At 34.1% G+C, this 27,122-nt stretch overlaps 1 protein-coding gene across 5 annotated transcripts in view; it reads right to left on the reverse strand.

Moving 5' to 3' along the window:
- The window catches only part of LOC108916979 (protein eva-1 homolog C), a 229,593-nt gene that overhangs the window by 44,514 nt on the left and 157,957 nt on the right, over positions 1-27,122 (reverse strand). For 4 of the 5 annotated variants that reach the window (XM_018723363.1, XM_018723362.1, XM_018723365.1 and 1 more), the window contains exons 1-2: positions 5,471-5,551; positions 1,496-1,651 (exon numbers count right to left, since the gene is read on the reverse strand). The exons of the other annotated variant lie outside the window; for it this stretch is intronic. In XM_018723363.1, the coding sequence (XP_018578879.1) occupies positions 1,496-1,580 (85 nt within the window). In that variant the 5' untranslated portion in view covers positions 1,581-1,651; positions 5,471-5,551. Of the gene's footprint in view, positions 1-1,495; positions 1,652-5,470; positions 5,552-27,122 lie in introns of those variants that run through there. 5 annotated transcript variants of the gene reach the window in all.

Raw genomic sequence — 27,122 nt, forward strand, 5'->3', positions numbered from 1 at the left:
TGTAGAGAATTGAATTTCTCATCGAAATGGCTTAGTTAAAAAACGTAAAAGGAAAATTTTATGCAAAAAATCGTTAATAAACAATTTTAAAGAAAGCAAAAAATAAGATTTTTTGATTTTTTTACTTTTTTAATAAAATAATTTAGTAAAAACTTGAGAATTTAAGTACAATAAAGTGTATTAATAATCTATATACAGTGTGTCCACGGATGGAGTTGACGAGAGGAGAAAATGTCACTCTCTATAAAAAGTTCTGCCCCTCGAAAAAATGATTAAATTAGATATACAGGGTGCTCATAAATTAAAAAAACACGAAAACACTCAAGAGAGAAGTACCATTATTTATTATTTTACACAACATTTTTATTAAACAAATCTGTTTATAACCTCAAATAAAGTCCTAATACAAATTTTAAAATAAAAATTTCAATTTTTGAGGTGGCAAGTAGCTATACATATAGTGTCAGAATTGAAATTCTTATTTTAAAATTTGTATTATTTGAGGTTTGTTTTATAAAAATGTTGTGTAAAATAATAAATAATGGTACTTCTTTCTTGAGTATTTTCGTGTTTTTTTTTCAATTTATGAGCACCTTTATATCTAATTTAAGATGTTTTTTCGAGGAATAGAACTTTTTATAAAGAGACATTTTCCGATAAAATCAAAAACAAAAGAGTTTCTCATCTTGTCAACTCCATCCGTGGACACACTGTATATACATTATTAATAAACTTTATTGTACTTAAATTCTCAAGTATTTACTAAATTATTTTATTAAAAAAGTAAAAAAAAATCAAAATATCTTATTTTTTGCTTTTCTTAAAATTGTTTATTAACACTTTTTTGCATAAAATTTTCTTTTTAAATTTTTTAAATAAGCGATTTCCGTGGGAAATTCCATTCTCTAAATAATTTTTCCTATGAACTATGTCGAAATTTTGCTTCGTTTTCGAGCTACATTTAAAAAACTGAAAGGGGTGCATTTTCACCCTCTAATTTAATAGCACTCCGCGGTTTCTTCATCTAAAATGACCCTTTGACCGATTCATGCAATAAAATTGCTTGAACATCATAGTTTTAACCCTGTTTTTTGGATACAATCAATAGCCTATAAGGAAGAAATCGGCGTTTGGCTAAATGAAATATTTTCAAGCACCGATTAAGAAATTGTTTAGTCTAAAAATATATATATGTGCCAATTGTTTTATTTACATGAAAAAATTACTTCGTATTAAAGGTTATCGGTTTGGCAGAATTATCGGCACATCCGAATGCAAATAGCGTTTATAGATGTCGAAAAATTATTAATACTTATACTTGAGTAGAGGCAAGGCGGAACGGCGTCCTGACAAAATAATTTTAAACAACTTCTGCCATAAAATTTTATTACTAGAGTCGGCTTGCCACTTGTGACCGTTTTTGAAGTATAAAATTATGCAAATGGAAGTATCGGAACTAAGTCGGTTATGAGGGGAATGTGATTCTTTTTTTTACCAAAGACGTCAACCCGTTGGATGAAATGCGACGTAGCGTTGTCCAATCCGATGAGGACGAGCGCGACGAACAGCACTAGCGGCATGGTGGTGGTCTGTTAAACGCTCGTGTAATTGTTGTTAACTTATTACTTTACATAACGATTGCATTTCGGACCTGTAACAAGTAATAGGGGGACCTTAAATTGGATTAATCTAAAGTTTCCGAACTGATACAATTTCAGCTGGCTGAATAATTGACATTAAAGATATACAAGCCAGTGCCCCTCCGGAGGATAGGGTGGACATGTCTTGTAATGGATTGAACTGTTGTGTTGGTTTTATGATTTTTTTTTAATTCATCAACGCGGCCGCGCGATATTTTATTTCGTGCTGAAGTCGGATGGTAAAAAATATTCATTTTTCATTAGGCCATTAAAGAAAATGTGGAAGGTAATATTCCGCTTGGATTTTATACTGGAGAAATGCAAATTTTATCAGAATTCAGAATCTGCTTCATTTAAAAATTAATTAGTAAATTAAGGATAACATGAATGTAATAGACTCATTAAAAATATAGTTTTTATCTCTCGTCGTGTTTTTAATTAAGGGCTCGATTTTATTGGCAACGAAGAGGGAGGAAAAATTCGTTTAGGTTTGCAAAAATATCCCCTTCCGCAAATGTAGCCGTGTTATTCAGGGAGATGCTGTTTGTTTTCATTATACGAATTAGACAAGCAGCAGCAGCAGCAATGTCAACTTTTCGCCTTCGTTTTTAAGGAGGTATATCGGGGTCCGAGGGAAGTGAGGAGCGCAGGGGGGTCCTATGCTTTTCATATGGGACTAAAACCCGCTGCCAATTTGAAAAAATTAAATTCTATTGAAATTATTTGCGTTAAACATTATCTATATAGCAAAGAAATTTACTCATATGCACATAGCATACATATTGACTAATTAACAACGTACAAATATCATATTTAAGTAGTTTTAAATTATATTTAATGAACGCATAAAGACTATGCAGATGTGGCAACAGCGTAACGGTAAATTTCAAGTACATCTGTGCATTTTAGTAAACCCGATATACCTCCTTAACAGAATACTAGTCACACTAAAATCTAACTTGAATGCAAATAACATAACTTTACTTGCACAACGCTTGTTAACTACTCTAATAATCCAAAACATGGTCGAAACGGTATATAAAAAGTTTTCGTCGCATTCCCCCACTTTTTTTTTAATTAAAGAATTAGCTGTTGCTCGCTTTATGTTTATAATGACTGCGGGTGCTTTTAATAAGCACCTGGATACAAGAAACTGCATTTGTCCGCGAAAGTTCTTTTCAAAGAAAAGTATCCCAACTGTTTTCATTGCATCATTACGATTTCCATCAAGTTAAAAATTCCTTCTGCCCTCCCTTTGATTCAAACGTATTTCTTTTATACTTAAACAAACAATTGAACGGGAAATATTAAGACATACAAATAAGGAGACGTTTTCGGCAGGGCCGGGAAATGAAATTAATATTTACATTCTAATGCGTTCGCCAGAGGAGACAATTTTAGTTGTAATTTTAATGTATAATTTTACCCGGGGCTAAGACGTATAAAAAAATATTACATAAACTCTAGATGTGGCCATATTATTATATTAATTTTTTAATTTTGTGAAACACATTCTCTTTTTTAAATTAATGGCAAACGTATATTTTAATACAAGTGCAGACAAACTTAATCAGTACCTAAATATCTTTTTAGTTACTACAATTATTTCGTCTTCGTTATCTTGTGAAAATATGTTAGTTTATCATGTTTTAAGGGCCCCCTCAAAAAATCAGCTCAAAAAAAACTTCTCTCAAGATTTTTAAAAATCTCCAAAATCGTCAAAAATTTAATTTTTTTTTCAGTTTTTTTTCTCGTTATTTTACCATTTTCTAGGTTGAAAAAAATCTCGATTCTGAAAATTTCAAATCGCTATTTAATTTTTAAAAGTCCCTCATAATTATTTTAACTTTCAAAGTAGTGTACCATTGTTTTCGAGCGTCCTCTAAAAATAAATAGCAGCGAACTAATAATTTTTTTTATTGAATTTGATGAACAAAAGAATAGAAATAAATCACTACACTTAAATTTTAAAAAAATAAAAAATTATAAATATTTGATACAGTGCGATAGTAAATTTTGCCTCGAGAAGATTTAAGTGTCTCGTGATTAATTTCTATTCTTTTGTTCATCAAATTCAACAAAAAAATTATTAGTTCATTGATATTTATTTTTAGAGGTCGCTCGAAAACATTTTAGGTACACTACTTTTAAAGTTAAAATAATTATGAGTGACCTTTAGAAATTAAAATATAGATTTGAAATTTTCGGAATCGAGATTTTTTTCAACCTAGATAATGATAAAATGAGAAAAAAAATTAAAAGAAAAAAATAAATTTTTGACGATTTTCGAAATTTTTAAAAATCTTGAGCGACCTCTTAAACATTTTTTTGAGCTGATTTTTTGAGCGGGCTCTTAAAACATATTTTCACAAGAGACGAAAAAAAAATATTCGATTTTTTTGGGCCACCCTAATACAGACTGTATTTTGGGGTTTAACCTTGGTTAGATATAAACTAATTTGATTTTTAAAAATCAAGTATGCTTTGGGCATCAAAAAGTGATCTTTTCTCCTAGTAAAGTGCTTTTTCTGCATTTTAGGAATATTTTTTGAACTTAATTTTGCTTACTCTTACAGAAAAAGTACTGTATTGGTGTACAAATGGATATTTTTCAATATCCTTTCTAAAAAGAGATGAACTTTCAAGTTTTGTATCTTTTTCACCTGTCATTGCGTGTATCCGATGACACTCTGTATAAAAGTTTTAATCACACTAGGCATAGAAATGAAGGGATATTAAAAAAAATCCCAAGATTTTGGGTGATTTTCAAACTTGGAGGGAAATGGTCGTAAAGAGAATAAAAAAAAGGAAATTGAAGCTTCAAGTGTCTAGTTTTCATCATAAGAAAATCAACGAAAAACGAACGAAAGAAAATCCACAAAAACAAAATTGTAAATTTTTGCTTTTCTTTAAAAAGACCTATGGACTTCAAATTTTTTTTTTTTGATAATTTCATCAAAATTTTAAATTCCATATTCGAAAGCTAGACACTTGAAGCTTCAATTACCTTTTTTTTATTCTCTCTAAGACCATTTCCCTCCAAGTTACACCTCTTTGAAAATCACCCAAAATTTTGGGATTTTTTTAATATCTCTTAATTTTTGCGCCTAGTGTATTATGAAAAATATGATTTTTTGGTATCTTTATTATTTATGTGCTATTTCTGAATTAACGATGATGATGTAATTACAATATTCAATTTTGTTATAAAGTTGAGTGATAAAACTTATTTTAGGAGAAAATTATATTTGTTATTCAGAATTAACAACATTTAATATTGCTTACAAAGCTTACGGCACAACAAAAAAAAATTAAAAATCTGTCTTAAAAAAACCTAAAGTAATGTTTTTAAATTAAATTGTAATGATTGCGCAGTAGTGTATATATTGGCCAAAAAAAAAAACAATATTTATACAAAATCATAAATATAGTGTCACCTCCGATAATATTAATTTCACCGCGCTTTCTAAACGAGCCTTAGATTCACAAATTTGATTTTAATATGTTGAAATTCCGAACAATGCAAACAATTTTCAAAAAAGATGTATTAAAATAAAATTGTCCACTTTTTGGTTTCCAATTGTGTAAATTAGAATATAATACTTTTTTTAAGTGAGCAAGAACTATCTCAAAATTTTGTTTATTTATAATATTAAAACGTTTGGGTCCTCTAATTCCGTAATGTTTTTTCCACGGCCTACTGTTTAAGTTATTAAGGAAAATAATTAATGACAAAGGCGTGCTCGGTGGGCCGTTTGTATTATCCGCATCCGGACGTATCCACCCCACCGTCCGCACGAATAAAATTAAATTAAAACATTTAATCAGACCGCCACCATATTCAACGAGAATGCACATGACACACCACGCACACCACCGACCGGGGCACCACTTTTCAAGCGGGAACGCTACGCGGCTAGTGACAGCGACGGCGGAGCGAGTTTTCTGGACCGATTAGCAGATGAGCCTATTCTGTCTACTCAAGCAACTTCTCCCGGCGTCTTTTCAAAGCGTCTAGAGCAGCGCCGCCGCTACCACATCTGGCCCATACGAGATGGAGACACGGAAACGTTGCGAGGGCGGATAGACTGGCAGCTCGCGCCGGTTATTCGGCCGGACCACGGCAAGCGGTGAGGTGGGGGGGTGGCGGACGGACGGGGAAACGCGCAGGGACCGGTAGTCACTTTTTTTTCGCGAATGGGACTCTCAACCTCAAAATGGCTCATTCCTAAATAGCCTAGTCGAGATTTACGAATTTAATTAATAACTAAGGCTGTCAGAGAGAGCCGCAATTCGATGGCGCGCCAAGCGGATCAACCGAGTCATGCGTGAGAATGCTTTTCACGTTCACGTAACGTTAGTATACTGTTTCCTTTGTTATCGTGCGGATTTTGCGTAATTAATTCTTATCCATTTTGTATTACGGTGGTGTATTGTAATTTAATTTGTTGCTTTTTAATAAATAATGCGTACGCCTATGTCCCGCTACTCAGTTCTGACAGCCCTATTTATAACTTGTGGTGAAAAAAAAAACAGGTTGTTAACTTTTATGTATGTTAAGGGTGATAAATAATTTAAATTCATAAAATATTTGAAACAGTCGCTAACGTGTGATATGACGTCACAACATGGTTTCCGTGCGTTTTCCAGCTCTCCATTTTCAGTGAGTCATTTTAAAAAAATTTCAATTAAATATATTCAATATGTCGCAAAATGTCGTTCATCAAAGTCTTTTATTTCTCCTTCTTAACATTCCGTGAAATATTGAAACGGAACGAACCATATTTTTCGAAGGGAACATAACCTTGAACTTTTATTCAGGGGCAAACAAAAATCATTTCATTTACGTTTGGTTTTGTTTACGGACAAATGTTTTTGTGTTTGTATGGACTTGGCTTAAGATGAAGAACAGGTGATAATCGCGTGGACATATATTTTCCTTATTTTGCGGCAGATGGTCAATAGGTTCGATGTTCATTTGTTTTTCTAACCCAAAACATATAAATGGGCTCAAAGAGCGAAACTAATAAAGACAGCAGTTTATGTCGGGGACCTTTTATCGTCCACAGCTGTACAGTGCATCCCATTTTGGATGCCGTGCGAGGGTATCTCGGTTGTTAATGAAGATAGAAAGTTGCGGTTTTCGTGAATGTTGGTAACTTTTTTGAGGGGAATATTCTGGTCAGATCAGATTTTCGATGCGTTTTTTAATTTTTGATTTATAGTAAAAAAAATGTAAATACTGATATTTTCAGTTACTTTCGTAGTGGCTACTGTAGTTTTTTTAATATAATTGATACTAGCAATTGTTATATATTACCTTAATAATTTTATAACTTCTCTGTAAATCTAATTTTGGAACAAAATTTTCCGGGGTTACTTTTTGTTTACTTAACTTTATTTTATTTAACAGAATTCGGTTGAAAATATCGATATTTTTGCATTCAAATGTAATAAAAAATGAATGTTATTGTTTATTTTGTATCGAAACATTAAAATCTGATATCCTGCATGATTTATTTTCAAATTCGGTGGACAGTACCCTGTATCGCACAGACAATAGCGAAATATACAATATAATAGGGGAAAAAATGTATGATATGTATTAATTCATATTGGAGGCTTTGTTAAACTTCACCTTTTGATGTATTTTTATGGTCCATTTCAATTCAAATGACGAGGACGTTAATCAAATAAATAAATACCACATTTTAGTAGTTGGTCGCTATCTGGGAGCTAGCTGCTAGCCTATCAGGCAAAGACACCCAAAATGTCGAGGGCGTCTTACTTTTTCGGCTATGGTTGTTTTTTGTGTTCAATTTTGTTCCGTTTGAGACTAGTACCCGGGAGGAATAAATTGTCGGTTAAACTTGAAATGGTATATTAGAAACGTCTTAGTTTTGTTTTGTATTGTCATCTATAAGTGAAATTTGGGTTAAACACGCCCTGGAATATATGATATCACAACGGAATAGAGAGAACACGAACTTTAATGGATTAAGCTCAATAACATTTTCGTGTTTTTAAAAAAATTATATTTTTAGTTGAAATAATTTATTATTTAAAATAATTATATTCGAATCAAGATATAAACAGGTACTATTAAAAAGTTATGAAATTCTAAACAAAATACTCTTTTTTACTTATTTAGCAACTTCATCAGCCGAATTGACTCAAAACGAGATAAAACAGCAACAAAATTAAGCTGCGATTGATACGCACGAAATGAAACGTATTATACTACGTGAAGTGTGATTTGATTCAGTACCAAAGCGTGGCACGATTGCCGTTGAAACCGTTTCGACCAATGCTTTCGCAGCAGCAGGTCTTGATCATTGTTTACGTGATTGGAATATGCAAGTTGATTGTACGCCTTTCAGTTCATTGGCTTACGAGACAGCCTATATAATAAAGAAGTGTATTTTAATGCAACACTTTTTGAAAATTTCGGTCGCTACGACATAGAGAGATGAACGTACATATGAGCGCGGTAAATCAGAATTACCTATTCGACTCGATGTCATAATATTTGTTTTCTCGTCAACGTTAAGTAAATGTTAAACACTGCCATTTTCTGTGCATTTTTCGGTGTTTGCATTATCACGGTGTTCATCGACCTACCCGACTTACAAAGTTGCCAGGATCAGATTAATGTTACATAATTGTGATCGATAAATAATTTATAACGCTTGTTCCTCGGTTAGCATTAGTAATCGGTTAATTAATACAGTTGGCCAAACTTGGAATTGGTGCTCCTAACATTACATTACCTTCATATTAGGGGAATGGAGGCAATGGAATTCTCGACTTGTCAAATTATGTAATTTATCACGTCGTTTTATATTCATATTGAGCGCCGATGAATTTTGGTGTCGGCTTCGAAATTTCTAACGTCTCCAGATAGAAGGCGGGATGGATCTTATTCCAAGATTTCGCTTCCCGGTTGAACCTTAGAGCTTTCTTCGTGACAATTTTTCTTACTTTAGCCTATCAAGTGTCTACAGTGAAAGTTAAACTACGCATTCGTTGGTGTGATCTATTATGTGTATCTATATACCATCCCGCCATATCATGTCAGGTGTGAAGTCAGTTGCCAGTAGCGGCTTTTCAGTGGCGAGAGTACAGCATCTTATATGAACAGTGGAGGCTAGCCTCCGGTGCAAGGAACGGGATGGGATTCTGATTAAATTTAAACTCGTCACGGTTTAATTGTGTTGTTTTGTTGCTGAAGTGGCTGAATAAATTTAATGCGACAAATTTGAGTTCATATGAATTATTCTGGGTACCTGGAAGGTAAATACTCCTGAGAATTTATAAATAAATATGTATCTCAAAGATTATTCAGTGGAAGTAATTTCATGCGCCAAGTTTGCGTCGGAAGTTCCTAATAAGCAACAGGAAAATATTCTCCGAAGTGATGTAAACATTTCAAACTTAGTTAGCGCAGTATGTCGACGGTGACGGTACTTCCACTAATACGAAAATCATAATTGAACTAGTTTACAACTAGAAGTTTGGACGGTAAATCTTCGTATACTTAAATTCAATCCTTTGGAAAATATTTCAATATTGTAAACATATATATCAGCATGAATACGCCGTAATGGTTATAGCTCCGACGTTTCCCTCCCGGTGAATTTGAATTTTTTGATTTACGTCGCGGTTCTTCCGAGCTGGACTGCCTCTTATGTTATTTTTCCCATATAAAAAAAATTATAACAAAGTATGTATACTCAAGTTCTTCTTTCCGGTAACTATTTCTCAAATTTTCAACTGAAGGATTGACCTTTGATCCCTTACGGGGTGTAGTTTTTTTACGAGTTCCTCAATCTAAAGGTACAACACAATAAAATTTGTTGTATAAATAATGACAACAAAGTGTCCAGTGGGCGGAAATAAATCTGACGAATACATATTTTACACCTTTAAAGAAATGTGGCAAATCAAATTGATTTCTGCCTCGCCACACGCATTTAACGAACGATATAACGCTGATTTTATAAAAAAAACATTGCTTCTTTGAAAGCTCATTAATTATTATTTAGGTACAAAGAAATGGTTCAAAAGTTGTTTTCTTTGTTACATAATTGGAGCGATTTTACTGTATGTTTCTACTCGTAAAAAATACATGACATTACATTGGTACGTCGTGTGCACCAACAAATTGCGAGTTTGAAAGAAACCCTCGAAGAAAACTATTTAGAATATTACCGCAATCTTTCAGTTTCATACCGCACTTTCATTGTAACTGTTTGTAGTTAAAAAAGTGGTAACCAACTAAAAAAAAAATTTTGTCCTAATTTTCTTGAGCTATATTATAGTTTCCTTCATTCCCTAGGAAAAAGTGCTCAAACCCTTTATAAAAACGCCCAAATATACGTTTTTGAACTCGCTGAAAACGCTGGTTTTATCAGATTTACTCTAACTAAAAAAAAATGTCTTCCTAATTTTCTTGAGCTATATTATAGTTTATGTATATTCCCTAGGAAAAATTACCAAAATATGAGTGCTCATACCCTTTATAAAAACGCCCAAATATACGTTTTTGAACTTGCTGAAAACGCTGGTTTTATCAGATTTACTCTAACTAAAAAAAAATTTTGTTCTAATTTTCTTGAGCTGTATTATAGTTTCATTCATTGCCTAGGAAAAATTACCAAAATATGAAAGTGCCCAAACCCTTTATAAAAACGCCCAAATATACGTTTTTGAACTCGCTGAAAACGCAGGTTATATCAGATTTACTCTAACTAAAAAAAAAATTTTGTCCTAATTTTCTTGAGCTATATTATAGTTGTGTTGTATTCCCTAGGAAAAATTACCAAAATATGAAAGTGCCCAAACCCTTTATAAAAACGCCCAAATATACGTTTTTGAACTCACTGAAAACGCAGGTTATATCAGATTTACTCTAACTAAAAAAAAATTTGTCCTAATTTTCTTGAGCTATATATAGTTTATGTATATTCCCTAGGAAATATGACCAAAATATGAAAGTGCCCAAAACCTTTGTAAAAACACCCAAATATATGTTTTCGGACTCGCTGAAAACGCTGGTTGTATCAGATTTTCTGTAACTAAAAAAAAATTTTGTCCTAATTTTCTTGAGCTATATATAGTTTATGTACCTGTATATTCCCTAGGAAATATGACCAAAATATGAAAGTGCCCAAAACCTTTGTAAAAACACCCAAATATACGTTTTCGGACTCGCTGAAAACGATGGTTTTATCAAATTTACTCTAACTAAAAAGAAATTTGTCCTAATTTTCTTGAGCTATATATAGTTTATGTATATTCCCTAGGAAATATGACCAAAATATGAAAGTGCCCAAAACCTTTGTAAAAACGCTCAAATATACGTTTTCGGACTCGCTGAAAGCGCTGGTTTTATCAGATTTACTCCAACTAATATAAAAATTGTCCTAATTTTCTTGAGCTATATTTATGGCGAACTCAAATTATATTGTACAGTTATGTTAACCCAAATTTTAACTATATAGAAAGCCCCATACGATTGAAAAATTATTTTCAGCAAATTAAATGCACACTATCATGAGGAACATTGCTCTACATACAAATTAAACCCGTTAAATTGCTCAGAACTATAGAAAATACGTTTGGTCAACAACCTGTCAAGCTTAGTTTTTATAATTTCATCTATACAGGGTGTCCTAAGAGGATCCGAATCTAAGGTCAACAATTTTTTATGTCAGTATGTCAACTGCAAGTTTTATGACGGAATCAAACTTTAAAAATTTCCAGAATGCCCTTGAAAGTCATTTGAAGGTCAAATGCTTTAAATAAAATAACACAGATGGTACAGAATATTATTTCAAGCACTAACATGTTTACCGCAACGCTAGTCTTGAAAATCATGCGAACAGAATTCCATCTAAAATAATACCCGTTTAAATAACTTCTTCATGCGCGTAAATCTCACAGCAGAGTGACTGAACTTTATTATTGTATTAAGAAATCATGCGTATCTATTTTAAATTTAACTGATGAATAGCATATTTCTCACATTATATAAATTTGATTTGAAGACCCTTGGACATTTTATTCTGGGGCGACGCTGAGGGAGAGCTATTTAAGGGGATTCCATTCATTCGGTGCAATTGTCCGAAACAGCGTTTGTCCTAAATGATTTGTTTGGATATTCCTGAAATAGCGCGCAAAAAATTGAGACATACCATGGTTTAAACAAAGAGGACGTGGTTTTCTGTCGTCTGAACATGTGGATTTATATTCTCTCTCTAGGAAATTCTCGCTCGAGGGATAAATAGACTCCACGTGAAGTGTTGTAGTTTTTTAAACTCAACAAACAGCGTGCAGAAAAATAAAAAAAATAAAACTAACACAAAATGTAATAGTTGTTTATTTCTCGCTCAAGTCTTGCTAAAGCTTTGTGGTATGAACGTAGTATGACTGAAGGGACATTATTATTATTATTTAGTGTGAAATTGCCGTTTAAATTGTTGGCTTTTTTGTTCGATATTATGTTACGAATTTACGACCTAAAGCAACATGTAATGATTAATGGGAAAATTACAATCAGTGACCCGCCGAAGTGAGTTTTGAGGCATTAAAATACAACTCCCAAATGGATTGTTCGGATTTGTCTAATAAAAACTATTCTGTTGTGGAAAAATAAAAAAAAAACGTACGAAAAGTCTGAACTGTTCTACATTCGGTTGCCAGGATCAAAACGCTGTAAATACGATACAATTGCCTCTAATATGTTGTTGAGGCCGTCAGATCAAATACGTTATTGCCCAATAATGTGGATATTAACTATAAAGATTATATATTTTTCAGTTCAATGTCGAAGTTTCCGTCTCAAATGTAGATTAAAGTTTATATATGGTGATTCTAATCTAACATATGACAGAAATGAAACATTTACCAAGTTAAATAAGTTATAGCGTCTTATACTATTTCAAACTTTTATGTTATTAGATATACAATCTTGCAAGCATTTTCCCCTATATTCTAACCATTTGCTATTTTTATAGAGGCGGTGGATTGTATTGCGAACTTGTTTGTACGTTTACAATATTTATTGTACACTTGGTTATAACGTACGTAATTGTCAAGCGAAACTCTTATTTTGAATTAACGTGCATCGAAATTCGCGTATAACGTACATATGTACAATCGATTATTATTAGGTGTAGTTTTGATTCAATTTATATATGAATCGAATTGAATTAAGAACTTATTTGTACGTTTAAAATATTTTTAACGCTCACTTGTTATAACGTACGTTATAACGTATTATTTGAACTTTTTCTTAATTGGCACGGGACAATTTTAATAATTTTTGCATTGGTATGCATTCTTTTATAACATATAAAATATTTCTGTAATGCATATGATATATTTATTACATATAACGTACATATTTACAACGCACGTTGGAGTATCATTAAATATAGAATCTTGCAACCATTTTCTTAATTGTAACTGAATGATGATATAGCTCAACTACTTTTTGCTTTGAAGTGCATTTGTTTACGTATATAACATATATATTAACGTACATTAAACGTACACATTATTTGGTCCGGTCATGTTCAATAAACCTTTTATTAATCTAAAGCTGCTCTTTGCACCGACCCGTGTCAAATCTGGATATAACGTACATACTTTTAACGTACTTTCGGTTATAACGTACGATAAATATTCTAATAATTTAATGTCGTTTAAAGGAAATATTTAATGAACAAATATAACCGCGCGACATGACTCCCTTTAATTAACCGCGACCACCGTTTGCATTGACTTGGGTAAAGTATTTATATAACGTACAAATGCACGCTTTAACGTACACATTATTTGATGTGCCTATCATGTTTTGTTGAATAATATTCGCGGCATCGATCTGTTTAATGAAGCGCGACTATTTTTTGCGTATAACGTACGAGTACGTGCTTTAACGTACGTTTGTACCTAGTCATTATTTGGGAATGCCATGTTTAATGAGTTGCTTTTTTAAATCGTCATGTGACGACTGTGAAGCGCAGGTATTTCGTAGGTATATAACGTACAGTCGGTTATAACGTACTTTTTGCCTCGGAAAATGTTCCAATTGCGCATTGTTTTTTAAAGGAAATATTTGATGAACGAATATTACCGCGAGGAAGTGGGACAAATTTCAATTTTAACGATATATCCACACAATATCGCCCTATCTCCGCAGGCCGAGTTGATGAAGTTACTTTAAAAATCAATGAATAATATTCGTGACATCACTGGGTTTAATGAAATGCCTGAAATGTCGGTCGATCGGCCTGTTATTTGCCCCTTTTAACGACGCCGTTTTATTTGCCAAAGCGACGAGGTGTATTCGCTAAAATAGACACTGGTCGAAAACACCTTGAACATACCAGTTTTTGTCTACGTTTCTCTTCTTAATTCACGCCGTAATACGCGCCAGTGGAAGCGGCGGAGGCTTCCGATACATTCTCATTCGGGATGTTAACAAAAAATTATGGAGGACCTAGCACAATGATTGATGTCCTTCGCCTCGTCCTAAGCTCCTTTAATAGTAGATAACATTTTTTTTTTTTTTTGAAAAAGACATACTAATTTTATCCTAGGGACGGTCGGGTTAAGCAGATGCAGAAACTTCCGCGCGATGTTGATATTTCTCAAGAAAGATTTTTATCGTGCAGCTGGAAACTGGGGCGGAAACTGATACGGTCCGATTTTGTTTAAAAGTAGCGATACCTATCTACTTGAAATTTCAAAGGCGTGCGTTCAAGTATTTTAAGGATTTAAAACGGCTTACTATTGCAGCTCGGCCGAGGCGAGTGTTGTACAAACTTTGTGCAACTAATACCGTGCGAATCAGGACTTCTGTTAACGATGTCGGACGGATAATAATTTTATAAAGTGCGGTGCTAAAAGTCGGGTACTGAAGAGTAAAGCTCGGGGTCGTGAAATATAGTTACATATTTCATACAGTACAGCAAAATAGTGCAAAGGGGGCTGTTCGTGTCGGTTCTCGTCACTGTACGATGTATAGCTTTTAGGCGACTGAACAACGTCGGTGAGATATAACTAATGCCATCTATCGGAGGTAATACATCAAAGCCCTGAAAAGTCGAAGTTGTTTTTTTGTTAAAATAGGTGATGTACACCCTCCTCCATTACTCGAGTACTTTTCTTCAAACCATCCTATTTACTACACGGGTGGGTTGGTGGCAAAGTCTCGTACAGTTAATGTATGATAGCATGGTCTTGAGTTACGGAGATTTTCTTTGCTCTGTTCTCATTACCATTACCACACGCATGCGGAAAATGTCGAGCGACCAAGGTCTCTGGTAGGCTGCCACAGCCGCGTCCCCGAGCCTGCCTTAGGTCACCCATCCAAATTCCAGCCTGCGTCCGTGATGCTTACCTCGGCAGATCGAAATCCACCGGTTAAGACACCCGGCTAGGCGGTCCCCCATTTGTGAAGGATGTGTATATGTCGCACTGGAATGGACAGGATCTGACTAAAGTGTTGCGTAACATATAGGCTGAATTAGGGTATATTATTGCATATATTCCCGGTTTTTATTGCATTCAACCGTTATAAAACAGGCCCCTTACCTGTTTGTACCTCAGTATGATGTGTTGTAATAAAGAGAACACTTTGAATTATGTCGCATCTGAAAATTGCCTCATAACCTGATAGAATATTTGCCATTCCGTCCGATATTATTGAATTATATACAGCTGTATATTATGTGTCGAATTTACGTTACGTTTACGACTCTTGCGCCTCATTTCGGCGAGCCGCGGCATTTTTCATTCGGGAAGGGAACAAAAGTCTCGTCTTACGTCAAGATTTATCCACAGTTATTTCTGTTTTAACGACGGACACCCACGAAAAAAAATATTTATAATTTTAATGGAAGGTCGGGAAGCATTCGAAGTGGAAACCACCCGAACGACTAATAAAAGTTCTTTATAATGAGGCAATGAATAAAAAACTCTGCCCCCATATAAAGGTAACTAGATTTAATCAACTGCTTTTATACCGAATTGCCTCTATGATGTGCTTCTATTATTATACATAGGCTGCAGCATGACATGTACGCTTAACAGCACCAGCGGTTTAGTACCAACTCACGTACGACTCGTTGTCGCGGCACAATAAAATATAACAGTAATAGAAGTTGCATGGTCTGCAGTAAAACAAATGTAAGGGCATGTTTTATTATGGTAGCCCTTCTACTTATAACCCGTGTAAGTTTTAGAGGGTTCGCCCCCGCAGACCCTAGGCCGAGAATAACTCGAAAAAAAAAAACGGAGCTTGAACGGAAAATTGCTGTTTGCACGACTCCCGCAAAATGTTGCGTTAATTGTTTCTGTTGATTCAATTAAATCTTTTGTTATTAAATGCACGACCGGGGTTTTCCTTGTAGACGTTTTTAAGCGCATTCCGTAAAATAATCGGCTTTGGAAAATCTGTTCGTAGTGTAAGTTGCATTTAATGACCACTGGGAAGGATTTTTATGATCGGTATTACAATAGACAAGCTGCCGCGTCATTTTTTTTTTGTGGGAAATTTTTCCGTGGAAATATGTAAGCGGTAGCGTATGTACCGTACAGGAGTTGGGTTTCCGATCCCTCTAGTTGCAGACAGGGGGCTACTTATTTGGAAAGTTTAAATTCTTTCCACGTCTGAAACTTCAAAGATCGCTCCGTAAATTTACATTAATGATGTGCGTTGAAAATTGAACCGGTTCAATATATCACCTCATAATAGTTCCATTTCAAACTTGTCACCAACAGCTATTATTTCAATTTGGGGAAGTATGAATGAATCGGAAGATACTTAAAACCCATTTATTTTTGCATCTTCCGCAAAATCCGAACTAGGTCACTTCTTAGGAGTCATTAGGGTGCGCCGTGAATTTCTGTTATTATAACTTTAATTTTCATTCCGCCGTCATTCGCTATTTCACTTACCCCGAATCGTTAGTTGTCAATTTATTTGAGATTTTCTGGGTCTGTACAGTAATCAAGAATTGCGTTGACATACGGTGAATGTAGGCAAAATGCTGCCGCTGCAGAGAAAACGTACTGTAAATAAATTAAAAAAAAAAGATGTAAACTTTATATCGGTCTTTGGACCCTGAAGTTCTAACTAGCGGCTCTAAACATCGGGCGTGTTCCGTGTTCTATCTAGCAGAAATAACGTTTGAGGGGTTTAATCAAAGTTGGCATTGAATTCTGACCGTCCTGGATGCAATTAGGTAACTTGCAAAGTATGAATAGAAAGCTTTCGAAGGTTTCAATATTCACTTTGTGAAAGTATCCCTTTTGACATTATGATGCGGAACGACCGGCCTCCCCACATAACGTTATCGAAGTTTTTTTTTCAAATATGAGCGTAAGTTAGTGAGGGCATAAAATTAGCAGGGCATAGAAAAGGCGTACCGCAAAATTATAACGTAACAGCTCACTACAACAGAAAATAAAAATTGAATACTGTTTAATCATAATAATTACAATAGGTCATCCGGAGGACTGGCGACCTTGAACTTTAAGTTTCAAGGTCAAGCCATGGTCAACGAATCGATAGAGAAACAAATTTTACGCCCCAATTTGAGGTCGAAAAATGTCTTCGAAGGTTATTTGGAGGTTAAACTCGTTTTTTCCGAATAACAAATATGTCTCAAGCAAAATTCGTAGTGTTTTGAATGACATATTAGACGGCGACCTTGGATTTCACCTTCACCACCAGTAGCAATGTCAAACTAAGGTCAACTTAATACCAAATGAAACACGTTATTTTCTATGCCAGTAACCGATACAGCGACAAATTTTATGTCGGAAACTGGGATCAAAGAATTTTTCTATGCTGTCCTTGAAGGGCATTTCAAGGTCAAATTCATTTTTCACAAAAAACAATGGATATAAAAGTAGTAGGATTTAATAGACGTATCAGTATGACCTTGGCAACAATTTTTAAGTTTGACATTGTTTGGTTAATAATTAAAATTTTATGATAGGGTCATTCTTAAGACTGGAAACATTATTTGGCCCCATATTCAGACGTAAACTTCGACAGTGTATCGTTTGCTGGCCATAAAAAATAATTCCGTTTAATATTGTCGTGTTGTTAAGTTAATGACCTTGAAACTTAAGGTAGAGGTCAAATCCAAAGTCACCAGCGTGTTGGTTCCTTGATGTTCTGGAACTTATCTGAATCTTCTTTTGATAGGATTCAATTCGGGGGTTCGAACCTTTTTGGGACACCATGTATATTAGGGTGGCTCAAAAAAACGAATATTTTTTTTTCGTGTCTCTTGTGAAAATATGTTAGTTTATGATGTTTTAAGAGCCCTCTCAAAAGATCAGCTCAAAAAAAAATTTTTTAGAGGTCGCTTAAGATTTTTAAAAATTTCCTAAATCGTTAAAAATTGAACTTTTTTAAAATTTACACTTAAATTTTAAAAAATTAAAAAATTATAAATATTTGATACAGTGCGGTAGTAAATTTTGCCTCGAGAATTTTTTTAAGTGTCGTGATTTATTTCTATTCTTTTGTTCATCAAATTAGTTCGTTGCTATTTATTTTTAGAGGTCGCTCGTAAACATTTTAGATACACTACTTTTAAAGTTAAAATAATTATGAGTGACCTTTAGAAATTAAAATATAAATTTGAAATTTTCAGAATCGAGATTTTTTCAACCTAGAAAATGATAAAATAACGAGAAAAAAAAAATTTTTTTAAAAATTCAATTTTTGACGATTTTGGAAATTTTTTAAAATCTTGAATCTAAAAAATTTTGTATAAGCTGATTTTTTGAGGGGGCTCTTAAAACATGATAAACTAACATATTTTCACAAGAGACGAAAAAAAAATATTCGTTTTTTTTTGGGCCAGCCTAATGTATATACAAATTACATTTCAAGTGATTGTAAAATTTCTTTCACAATTATGGTAAATAAAAAACAGGCAAATTTACCAATTTCCCTAAAATATGAAATTAAAAAAATTGTTGATGATAAATATCCGAAAAGTTTTTTTCTTAGCATAATTGTTTGAATGGAAACATCAGTAAAAAATGTACGAGTTGATGAAACCCGTCGAAGGCGGTCGGGAATCGCGCGAAGAGGTTTATGAAATTTAGAATTTCAAGGGGCAGGGCCCACGTTTCGGTTTCGCATTTCCGTGGGAGTTGTATTACTTATCGCGTGCTCTTCATCACTTGTATTGCGTAGCCGAGATACGTGACGTTCCTTCCCGGCGCCGGTCCATATCTCACCGTTCCTCATCTGGTTCTGCTTAGGTGAGGCCGCCCAGACCACACATGCTAAAAAATACCACGATCCCTCTAAATCGACACGACATTGAGTCAGCTGTCGCTGGGCCACGGGAAAAAAATCACCCTAAATAATATACGGTCGTATAAAAATAAAACGCTCTGTAACCTACCCCAAATAAACGTCATTACGAGTACGCCGTACACGAATTTATCTTTCCGGTTTTGTTTTTTTTTTGTCGCTGTCGCGTCACATATTTTTAATTTATTGTTAAAAAGAAAATAGTTGAACTGATCACAACTGCTGAAATATTAAAATTCTTTTACGTCACGTCACGTAGCCAAAATCTGAATAAACTACAAAGGTAATTATTTCCTTGTCTCGTTATAATATGGCACGCATACTCGGAATATTAAAATTCCACTTGCCAAGGCGACTCCCTTAGCGCTGGCGAAATTAAGGCATTAATAGTCGCTAATTCTGTTGCTATTGTTAAATGACTCTTAAATTAGTATTTTCCGTGGCGGATCCCGAAAGAACGGCGGTTTTAAACACTCCTCGTCGAGCTGAATTCTGAATAAGAAAACGAGTAAAGTTCTTTCGGGGAAAGTAGGTCTGGAACTTTGCGGTAGCCCTGCGAGGCGTAAGAGGGCACGTATTCGTGGATTGTCAATAAAAAGTGGTCGGTGCGATCGGGGCGATGGTGATTGATGTATGTATCTGCACGTGGACAATAAATAACTAAACTCCCTGACACGCCAAATTGTCTTAAAATTAACTAACAGCACACGTAACAAAAGTGGGGTGACGGCAGTTTCAAGTTAAGTTGTATTCTTATAAATTACATTTATTTGTATATATTATAAAATTACTTCAACTAGGATAGGCCACTGTAAAATTACAGACGAGTTACATTGAATTTACGGAAAAATATATATCAGTTATAAAATTGTAAAAAACTGTAAAATTACTTGTAGATTACATTAAACTTACCAAAAAGTTGTAATTTTGTTGAAAAACTACAATTATTGATACTACACTGATAATAATGAAATTAAGGCGATTATTGATAGTACATATTTTAGTATAAAGAACCCCTGCTTTGTCTATAGATGATGATAAACGAGTCACGGCAGACACCACTGTAAAATTACATTAAACTTAATAGAAAAACTTATGTCTACTGTAAATTTCCAGTTAAATTGTATTTCCATAAATTACATTTACTTGCATGGTGTAACATAAATGTATAATTACCTCAACTAGTATAGGCTACCGTAAAATTACAGACGAATTACATTGAATTTACAGAAAAATATATACCAGTTATAATCCAGTTCAAAGAATTAACAAATTACAACTAGTATCGCCACTGTAAAATTACTTGTAAATTACATTAAACTTGCCTAAAAGTTGTAATTTTATTGAAAAACTACAATTACTGATACTCCACTGATAATAGTGAAATTAAGGCTATTATTGATAGTACATATTTTAGTACAAAGAACCCCTGCTTTGTCTATAGATGACGCATTAAACGAATCACGGCAGCCCCCACTGTAAAATTACATTAAACTTAATAGAAAAACTCATGTCTGCTGTAAATTTCCAGTTAAATTGTATTTCTATAAATTACATTTACTCGCATGGTGTAACATAAATGTATAATTACTTCAACGAGTCACTGTAAAATTACAGACGAATTACATTGAATTTACAGAAAAATATATACCAGTTATATATAATCCACTTCAAAGAATTAACAAATTACAACTAGTATCGCCACTGTAAAATTACTTGTAGATTACATTACACTTACGTAAATGTTGTAGTTGTAATTTTGTTGAAAACCTACAATTATTGATACTACACTGATAATAGTGAAATTAAGGCGATTATTGATACATATAGTACATATTTTAGTATAAAGAACCCCTGCTTTGTCTATAAATGACGCATTAAACGAATCACGACAGACACCGCTGTAAAATTACATTAATGTTAATAGAAAAACTTGTGTCTACTGTAAATTTAGAGTTAAATTGTATTTCTATAAATTACATCTACTCGCATGGTGTGACAAATGTATAATTACTTCAACTAGTATAGGCCACTTAAATTACAAACGAATTACATTGAATTTACAGAAAAATATATATCAGCTATAATCCTTAAAGAATTAACAAATTACAACTAATACCGTTACTGTAAAATTACATTAAATTTATAGAAACATATCTGCTACAATCCGCTTTAAGGAATTAACAAATTACATCAGTACAGTAATACCGTTAGTGTGAAAATGCAGGTAGATTACATTAAACTTACAGAATTGTAATTTTATAAATTACATTTATAACTATAATATAAACATAAACAAGTACTGTATGTAAAAACAAAGACATATTACATAAACTTGAAAAAAAACGTCAATGTAAGTCAATGTAAAATTACATATAGAATAACGTTAAATTACATCAGCTAGTATTGTAGTGTATTTTTCCGAGAAATATGTATACAGACCGTGAATTATCGTGAATCGTGACGTGTCGAGGAGCGAAATTTATTCGATCGGCTTTGTTTACCTGCCCAAATTGCAGGATGCATGCCCCTTTTGGCGATCGTTTCCGTTGACGTGTGTTTTGCCATTTCTTGGCACCTTGGGGGTTGATTAATTTATGCCTCGTACTGTGAATGGTATTTGATGTTCAAGACATACAGACACATTAATTAGTTAACCTAACTGAGAATGGAACATAATTAATTCTCTTGATAGTAATTAATAATTGGGAATTTATTACACCCACGGTATTGTACTAAGACGGAGTATGGAAATATTAGATGGATTAATTACAATATTTCAGGAAGGGAATTGCTTTCCTAGGTCTGCCTAATCAGAATACCTATTTATAATAAGGTTGTTATTTCCCCGGCGGCGTCGCAGATAACAGTTTTCAAGACCAGTCAGATGTAACGTAAATAAAAAATTCCAGTGCCAGTCGGCTTCTTAAAAAGTGACTTTAACAAGCTCCAAACAGGCTCTTGTTAGGATTTATATAAATTTATGTTGCTAGAAGTCGTTTGCGCAAGAAGTATAAATGAAATTGAAACGTTTGATTTGATGATTGGTTTAAAGGAACTCTCAAGAGCTTAACGAATAGATTGCCCCCAGTTTTGAACACAAATATAATAATCTCAAACATAATTTCGGTTAAATTGCAGGAAGTAAATGATTCAGCCAAGAAGTAACGTCCAATTTCCTTATTCTAGTCTTTTTATAACTTTTATAATACTTTTAGAAATACGTTCAGTTTCCCGTCTACTTTTATTACAGTGGAGTAACTCTGCGGCATTATTAAATATCTCTATAAAGAAGACGGGGTTTTAAGTTCGACTAAAAGAGCTATATCGAGGATATATAGTCACGCCTTACATTATAAAGTAATTGTTACAGTGCAGTTCTACTTTCTACATACTGTTCAGAAGTTAATATCCTTTACGGAATTTTACTTCATTTATCTTAACATCCAGCGTTGAATTTAAGACGAAACAGAAAAATTCTATTAATTAAATCCATTTTGGTACAATTGTGAATTGTAACAATCTGTTCAGGCGTAATTGTCAATTGTAACAAGTTATTCAGTGCAATTGTGAATTGTAACAAGCCATTTAAATCGAACCACTTTAAGTTTTAACATAAAAGAGGGATTCCGGGAATAAGGAATCTGTTCCAGTTGCGTTAATTATCCTCTAAACGACTTAAGTGTTTAATAAGTGCGCCATATGGCATTGGTCACGTGTTTCTTGTTTAGTTAAAAATCTTTCCCAAGAACTTGTATTTTCTTTCAACCGCTTTACGCGAACGAGCCGTCATCCTGGCATTTGACGCACCGAGTCGTTGACAGATATTTTCGTTACGTGGTTGCTGCCCAACTTCCGGGTCCTGGATTGGTTTCTGTCTAAGAAATTCAGGGAAATAAATACTTTCCGTTTACAACCGCGTCGTCAGGTGTTTCACGAGATTTAATCATTGCTTTATTTAAACGTGGACAACGTATCTATTTATTTTATTGGTTTAAGCCTATTGCGGAAGCTGAAGCAAATCCGTATCTATATTCATGATTTGTGTTATTAGCTAAACAAACTTTAGATTTTGATGAAAGTGAAATGTTGTTATAAAGTTTGATTTTAATTTTAATCTCTCAGTGTACTATAAATGAAACGAAAACAGATTGCCAAATATATATTTAAATTAGGTTAGAATTTCGACACACCAGACGTTTTGTAGATTTGTGACATTATTTATCTGGGTGTAATAAAATATGACAAGGAGCAACTGATGTTTTGAATATGATTGAAAATATGGAAAGTCTGAAAAGTTTGTAGGACTATTTGGGTGTAAGCAAAGAAGTACTTTTAGAACCTTATGAACTAATCGCATCTTGTAAATGCGGTGTCAGAACTGTGCAAATCGCTGTTCCTGTTTTTAGAATGACCTGATAAGCTCTACTTTTTGGACAGTTCAACTCGGATTGTCGTTTTAGATTATGCAAGATTCAGCTCCACCGCTTCCCAAAGACCCTGTTATTTTTCAATAATCTTTTTCTTTTATCTTAAACGATTCCCCTTGCATTGCGACTCAATTTACTGATAAAGAAAAATCATTGGTCGATAACTTCTACATTTATCCCCTTTGCAAGTTATATGACTTTCTTACTTTTCCCATAAGTACACTCTAACGACTCTAGATTGAATAAAATACGTGGCCACCGCCGAATTTCACGGACTAAGCGATTTCTTCGAACGGGATCATATCCAGCAACATATTCTCTTTCGGCTGTCACACGGTACGTCTCACGTAATGCCCTTTTTATCCGCCGTTCGGTTATTTGATAATTCACAGGCACGCTGAAACCGAATATGACTATAAAAAAAATTTCCCCGTCGCCACCCCCATACACCCCCTTCTGGGAATTGTCAAATCTCATACAAAGTCGAGTAGGGTGAGTTTTCTGGGCCACTAAGAACGAAGAAGTCTACCAAAAATGAATAAGACCCCCCCTCGTTACCCCCTAGCGTCACTTTACCACCCCCCTACACCCCTTTATGGGGATTGAAGTGTCAATTTTCATACAAAGTCGAGTGGGTTGTGTATGCCTCGTCTCCCCTCGTCTCCTCGTCTCTCATAGTTCAGGGTACTTTTTCAACCGTAAGTCCCCTCGCCTTTCCGAAATTGGAGTACTTTTTCAACTGTAAACCCCCTCGCCTCTCACGAATCGGGGTGCTTTTTCAACCGTAAGTTCCCTCACGATTATTCAACGGGTGAACTCTCTTATTTCTCACGAACTGGTAGGTTTTCACACGAACACCCCTTGGAAAGTTGAAAAAGTACTCCGATTTCGGAAAGACGAGGGGACTTACGGTTGAAAAAGTACCCTGAACTATAGAGACTAGGGGACTTACGGTTGAAAAAGTACCCTGGACTATGATAGACGAGGGGACTCGTCTCAAAAGTTACCCCGAATCACACCCCACTCGACTTTGCATGAAAATTGCCATTCCAAAAATAACTCCAGATTCGTGTTCAGCAACCTTCGAAAATAGGGCGGTAAGAAATTTTTTGCGACGATTTGGGCCTTTTGTGCTGTAGTAAATAATGACCATGTTTGATTCTCAGATCCTTGTGACTAGTGTATTTATTTGATTGTTTGCTAAATAATTTACGAACGATAATGAGAGTTGATGTTTGGTCGGGATGTTTTGAATTTGAATACACTGGGTTAAAATGGTAACAGATGTGGAAAACGTCGATTTCATGATGTGCACTGGTTGGTTTTCAAACGGCGTGCATTGGAATGACCGCAGAATTTTAAACAAAACCTTGATTTTATCCATGCGTCGAAATTCACGCCACTTTTGATTTCCGGCGGTGAAACTCGCGCTGTGCGTAATGCACCTTAATTTTTAACATGTAGAATGGTTACTTGGTGATAATTTAAAGAGTCCTCGAGATAGGGAATTGTGATGAACGGTGGATTAACGAGAACTACGGCCGAGCTGATTAAACATTGCCAAACCTGCAATTTCGAATGTGTATATTGCAGGCGCGCCAGCATTATGCACAGTGCATATCAGAATTAGCGTCTGTCGGGGTCCTTTAAATTTATTATATGCCAGAGAAAACAACACCGCCAAAGAAAATGTAATTCATGTTGGTATAAAAATCCTCGCGATTCCGATTCTTTGTCTTGACAACGCTACGGGACCCGGGAAGGCTTGCGCTAATTCTCTAAAGCCGGTTTTAAGTTAATTTATTTTCTTTTTATTGGCAATAGCAAAAAACGCCGCTACGGAAATATGAAAATGCAATTAGGTCGTTGATTTAGGTAATTGTGTCTCCGAGGAGATAGGGAACGTCGCGACGGTTTTCAAGGAATAACGGACACTATTTTGCCATCGGTCATTTGTAAAATTAAAATCCGCCCAAGCGCGCAAGTACCATTAGCTTTAAAAGGAACAAGGGCCCGGCGGACAGACGAAACCGCATTAATTAGTCCAGATAGAACGGTTCTAATGATTCTTCGCATTGAAAAAAGTCCATATTAACATATGCCGAAAAATGGTCCCAGTTCAACAAAATTAATTTAATATTTTTCCCATTTTTTTTTTAATATCTCAATAATGGAATGTTAAAACGGTTAGACCACCTATTAGAGGCATGTTTTATTGTAAACTAGTTTAATCACATCACCAGGGGCGCGCTTGTATAATTATTTAAAAATATATTAACGCCGCTGATATTTTTTTTAACTCGAAATATTTGCCTACACGCACGCCTCTGAGTTTATAAAAAAAATTCACCAACCGCCCCTGGTTTGTATCCCGTTTTCGATTGGTCGTGGCAAATTCGTGCACAAATTTTATGCGGAAACTGACGTTTCGTCTGTTGTTTTTAATTCCTGTTTAACATGTTAATAGAATGCGATGTTAAACATTTCACAAGTGGCATAAACTAATAATGTCGGGCGAAACCATTAAATTTATAATTTAATGCTTCTAGGCTGCCCCAATTTGTTGATTTATTCGAAACAAAATAAAATTTGTATGTATTTTATTGACCTCGCGATTTGTGTATGTTGGAAAACGCGCCCACTGCGTATGATACCACCTTTTTACATTCACGGTTTTCCGGATGTGTATCAAACGATTTTTTTGTTATTTTAACAAATCTGAATTATTTGATTTCATCCAAGAATATCAAAATCGTGACGTATTCCAAGTATTTATTTAATATGGTTGATGGTAATAGTACGCGTTCTTCTTAATACGAATCCGAAATTCTTTTTTTTTTAATCAAATAAATATTATTACAAATACGTGAATTGTAGGCAACCTACAGTGCATGCGAAGGGAGATAGTGCGGGTGACAAAGCAAAGGGAGTACAGTACATCTCACTGCGAATTTAAATGATTTTCATCCTTCAACAGCCAATTTTTTTTTGTGCATTTCATTTATCATTATTGATTATTTCTTATCGAATGAAGGCAAACAGTGTTTTAATTTAGGTAAAATCTGGAAGCAAAATGATCTCTTTGTAGTAGTTGTTCTTTTTACGTAATTAGTTTTTGTCAGGGGTAGAACAGCAACAATACACGATATTTCTTTGAATGATTGTATTATTTAATATTTTCAATATATAAGGCATGTTTTTTGTATTAATTACATATTATATACTTATAGATATACCATTTTTAGTTTTTACTTTGGATAATTATTGCCAGCTATTTCCTGGATATTGTTGGTGTAATTCAAGTAGTTCAAAATAAGAATTGGATTTGAATTAGCTCAATATTTTTACAAAACTAAAACTTAGAATACATGTTCCTTGAGCGTTAGTATAAAAAATTTCCAAGAGGGAAGAGGTAAATAAAGTCTAGAGCTATAAAAAAATTATAAAAATTGATAAAACAAATTCAGTTTGCTAATTTAATGTGAATTTGGGGCAAAAGCCGCCCCGCGCGCACGCCCGTGGTCAGGAAGTAATTTTTATTGGCTGTAGGTCTACATACCAGGTCCTAAAACTCAAATAATATCGACCTTAATCGTGTTAAACAAAAACAAGCTTAATAAAAACTTTTAACTTGAAAAGTTTTTGTCTTCTGATATTTTACCCTCGCTCTGCACAACTTTCTCTTATATATATATATAT

This window comes from Anoplophora glabripennis, unplaced genomic scaffold (genome assembly GCF_000390285.2).
Source record: "Anoplophora glabripennis isolate ALB-LARVAE unplaced genomic scaffold, Agla_2.0 scaffold2, whole genome shotgun sequence".
Classification (NCBI taxonomy): domain Eukaryota; kingdom Metazoa; phylum Arthropoda; class Insecta; order Coleoptera; family Cerambycidae; genus Anoplophora; species Anoplophora glabripennis.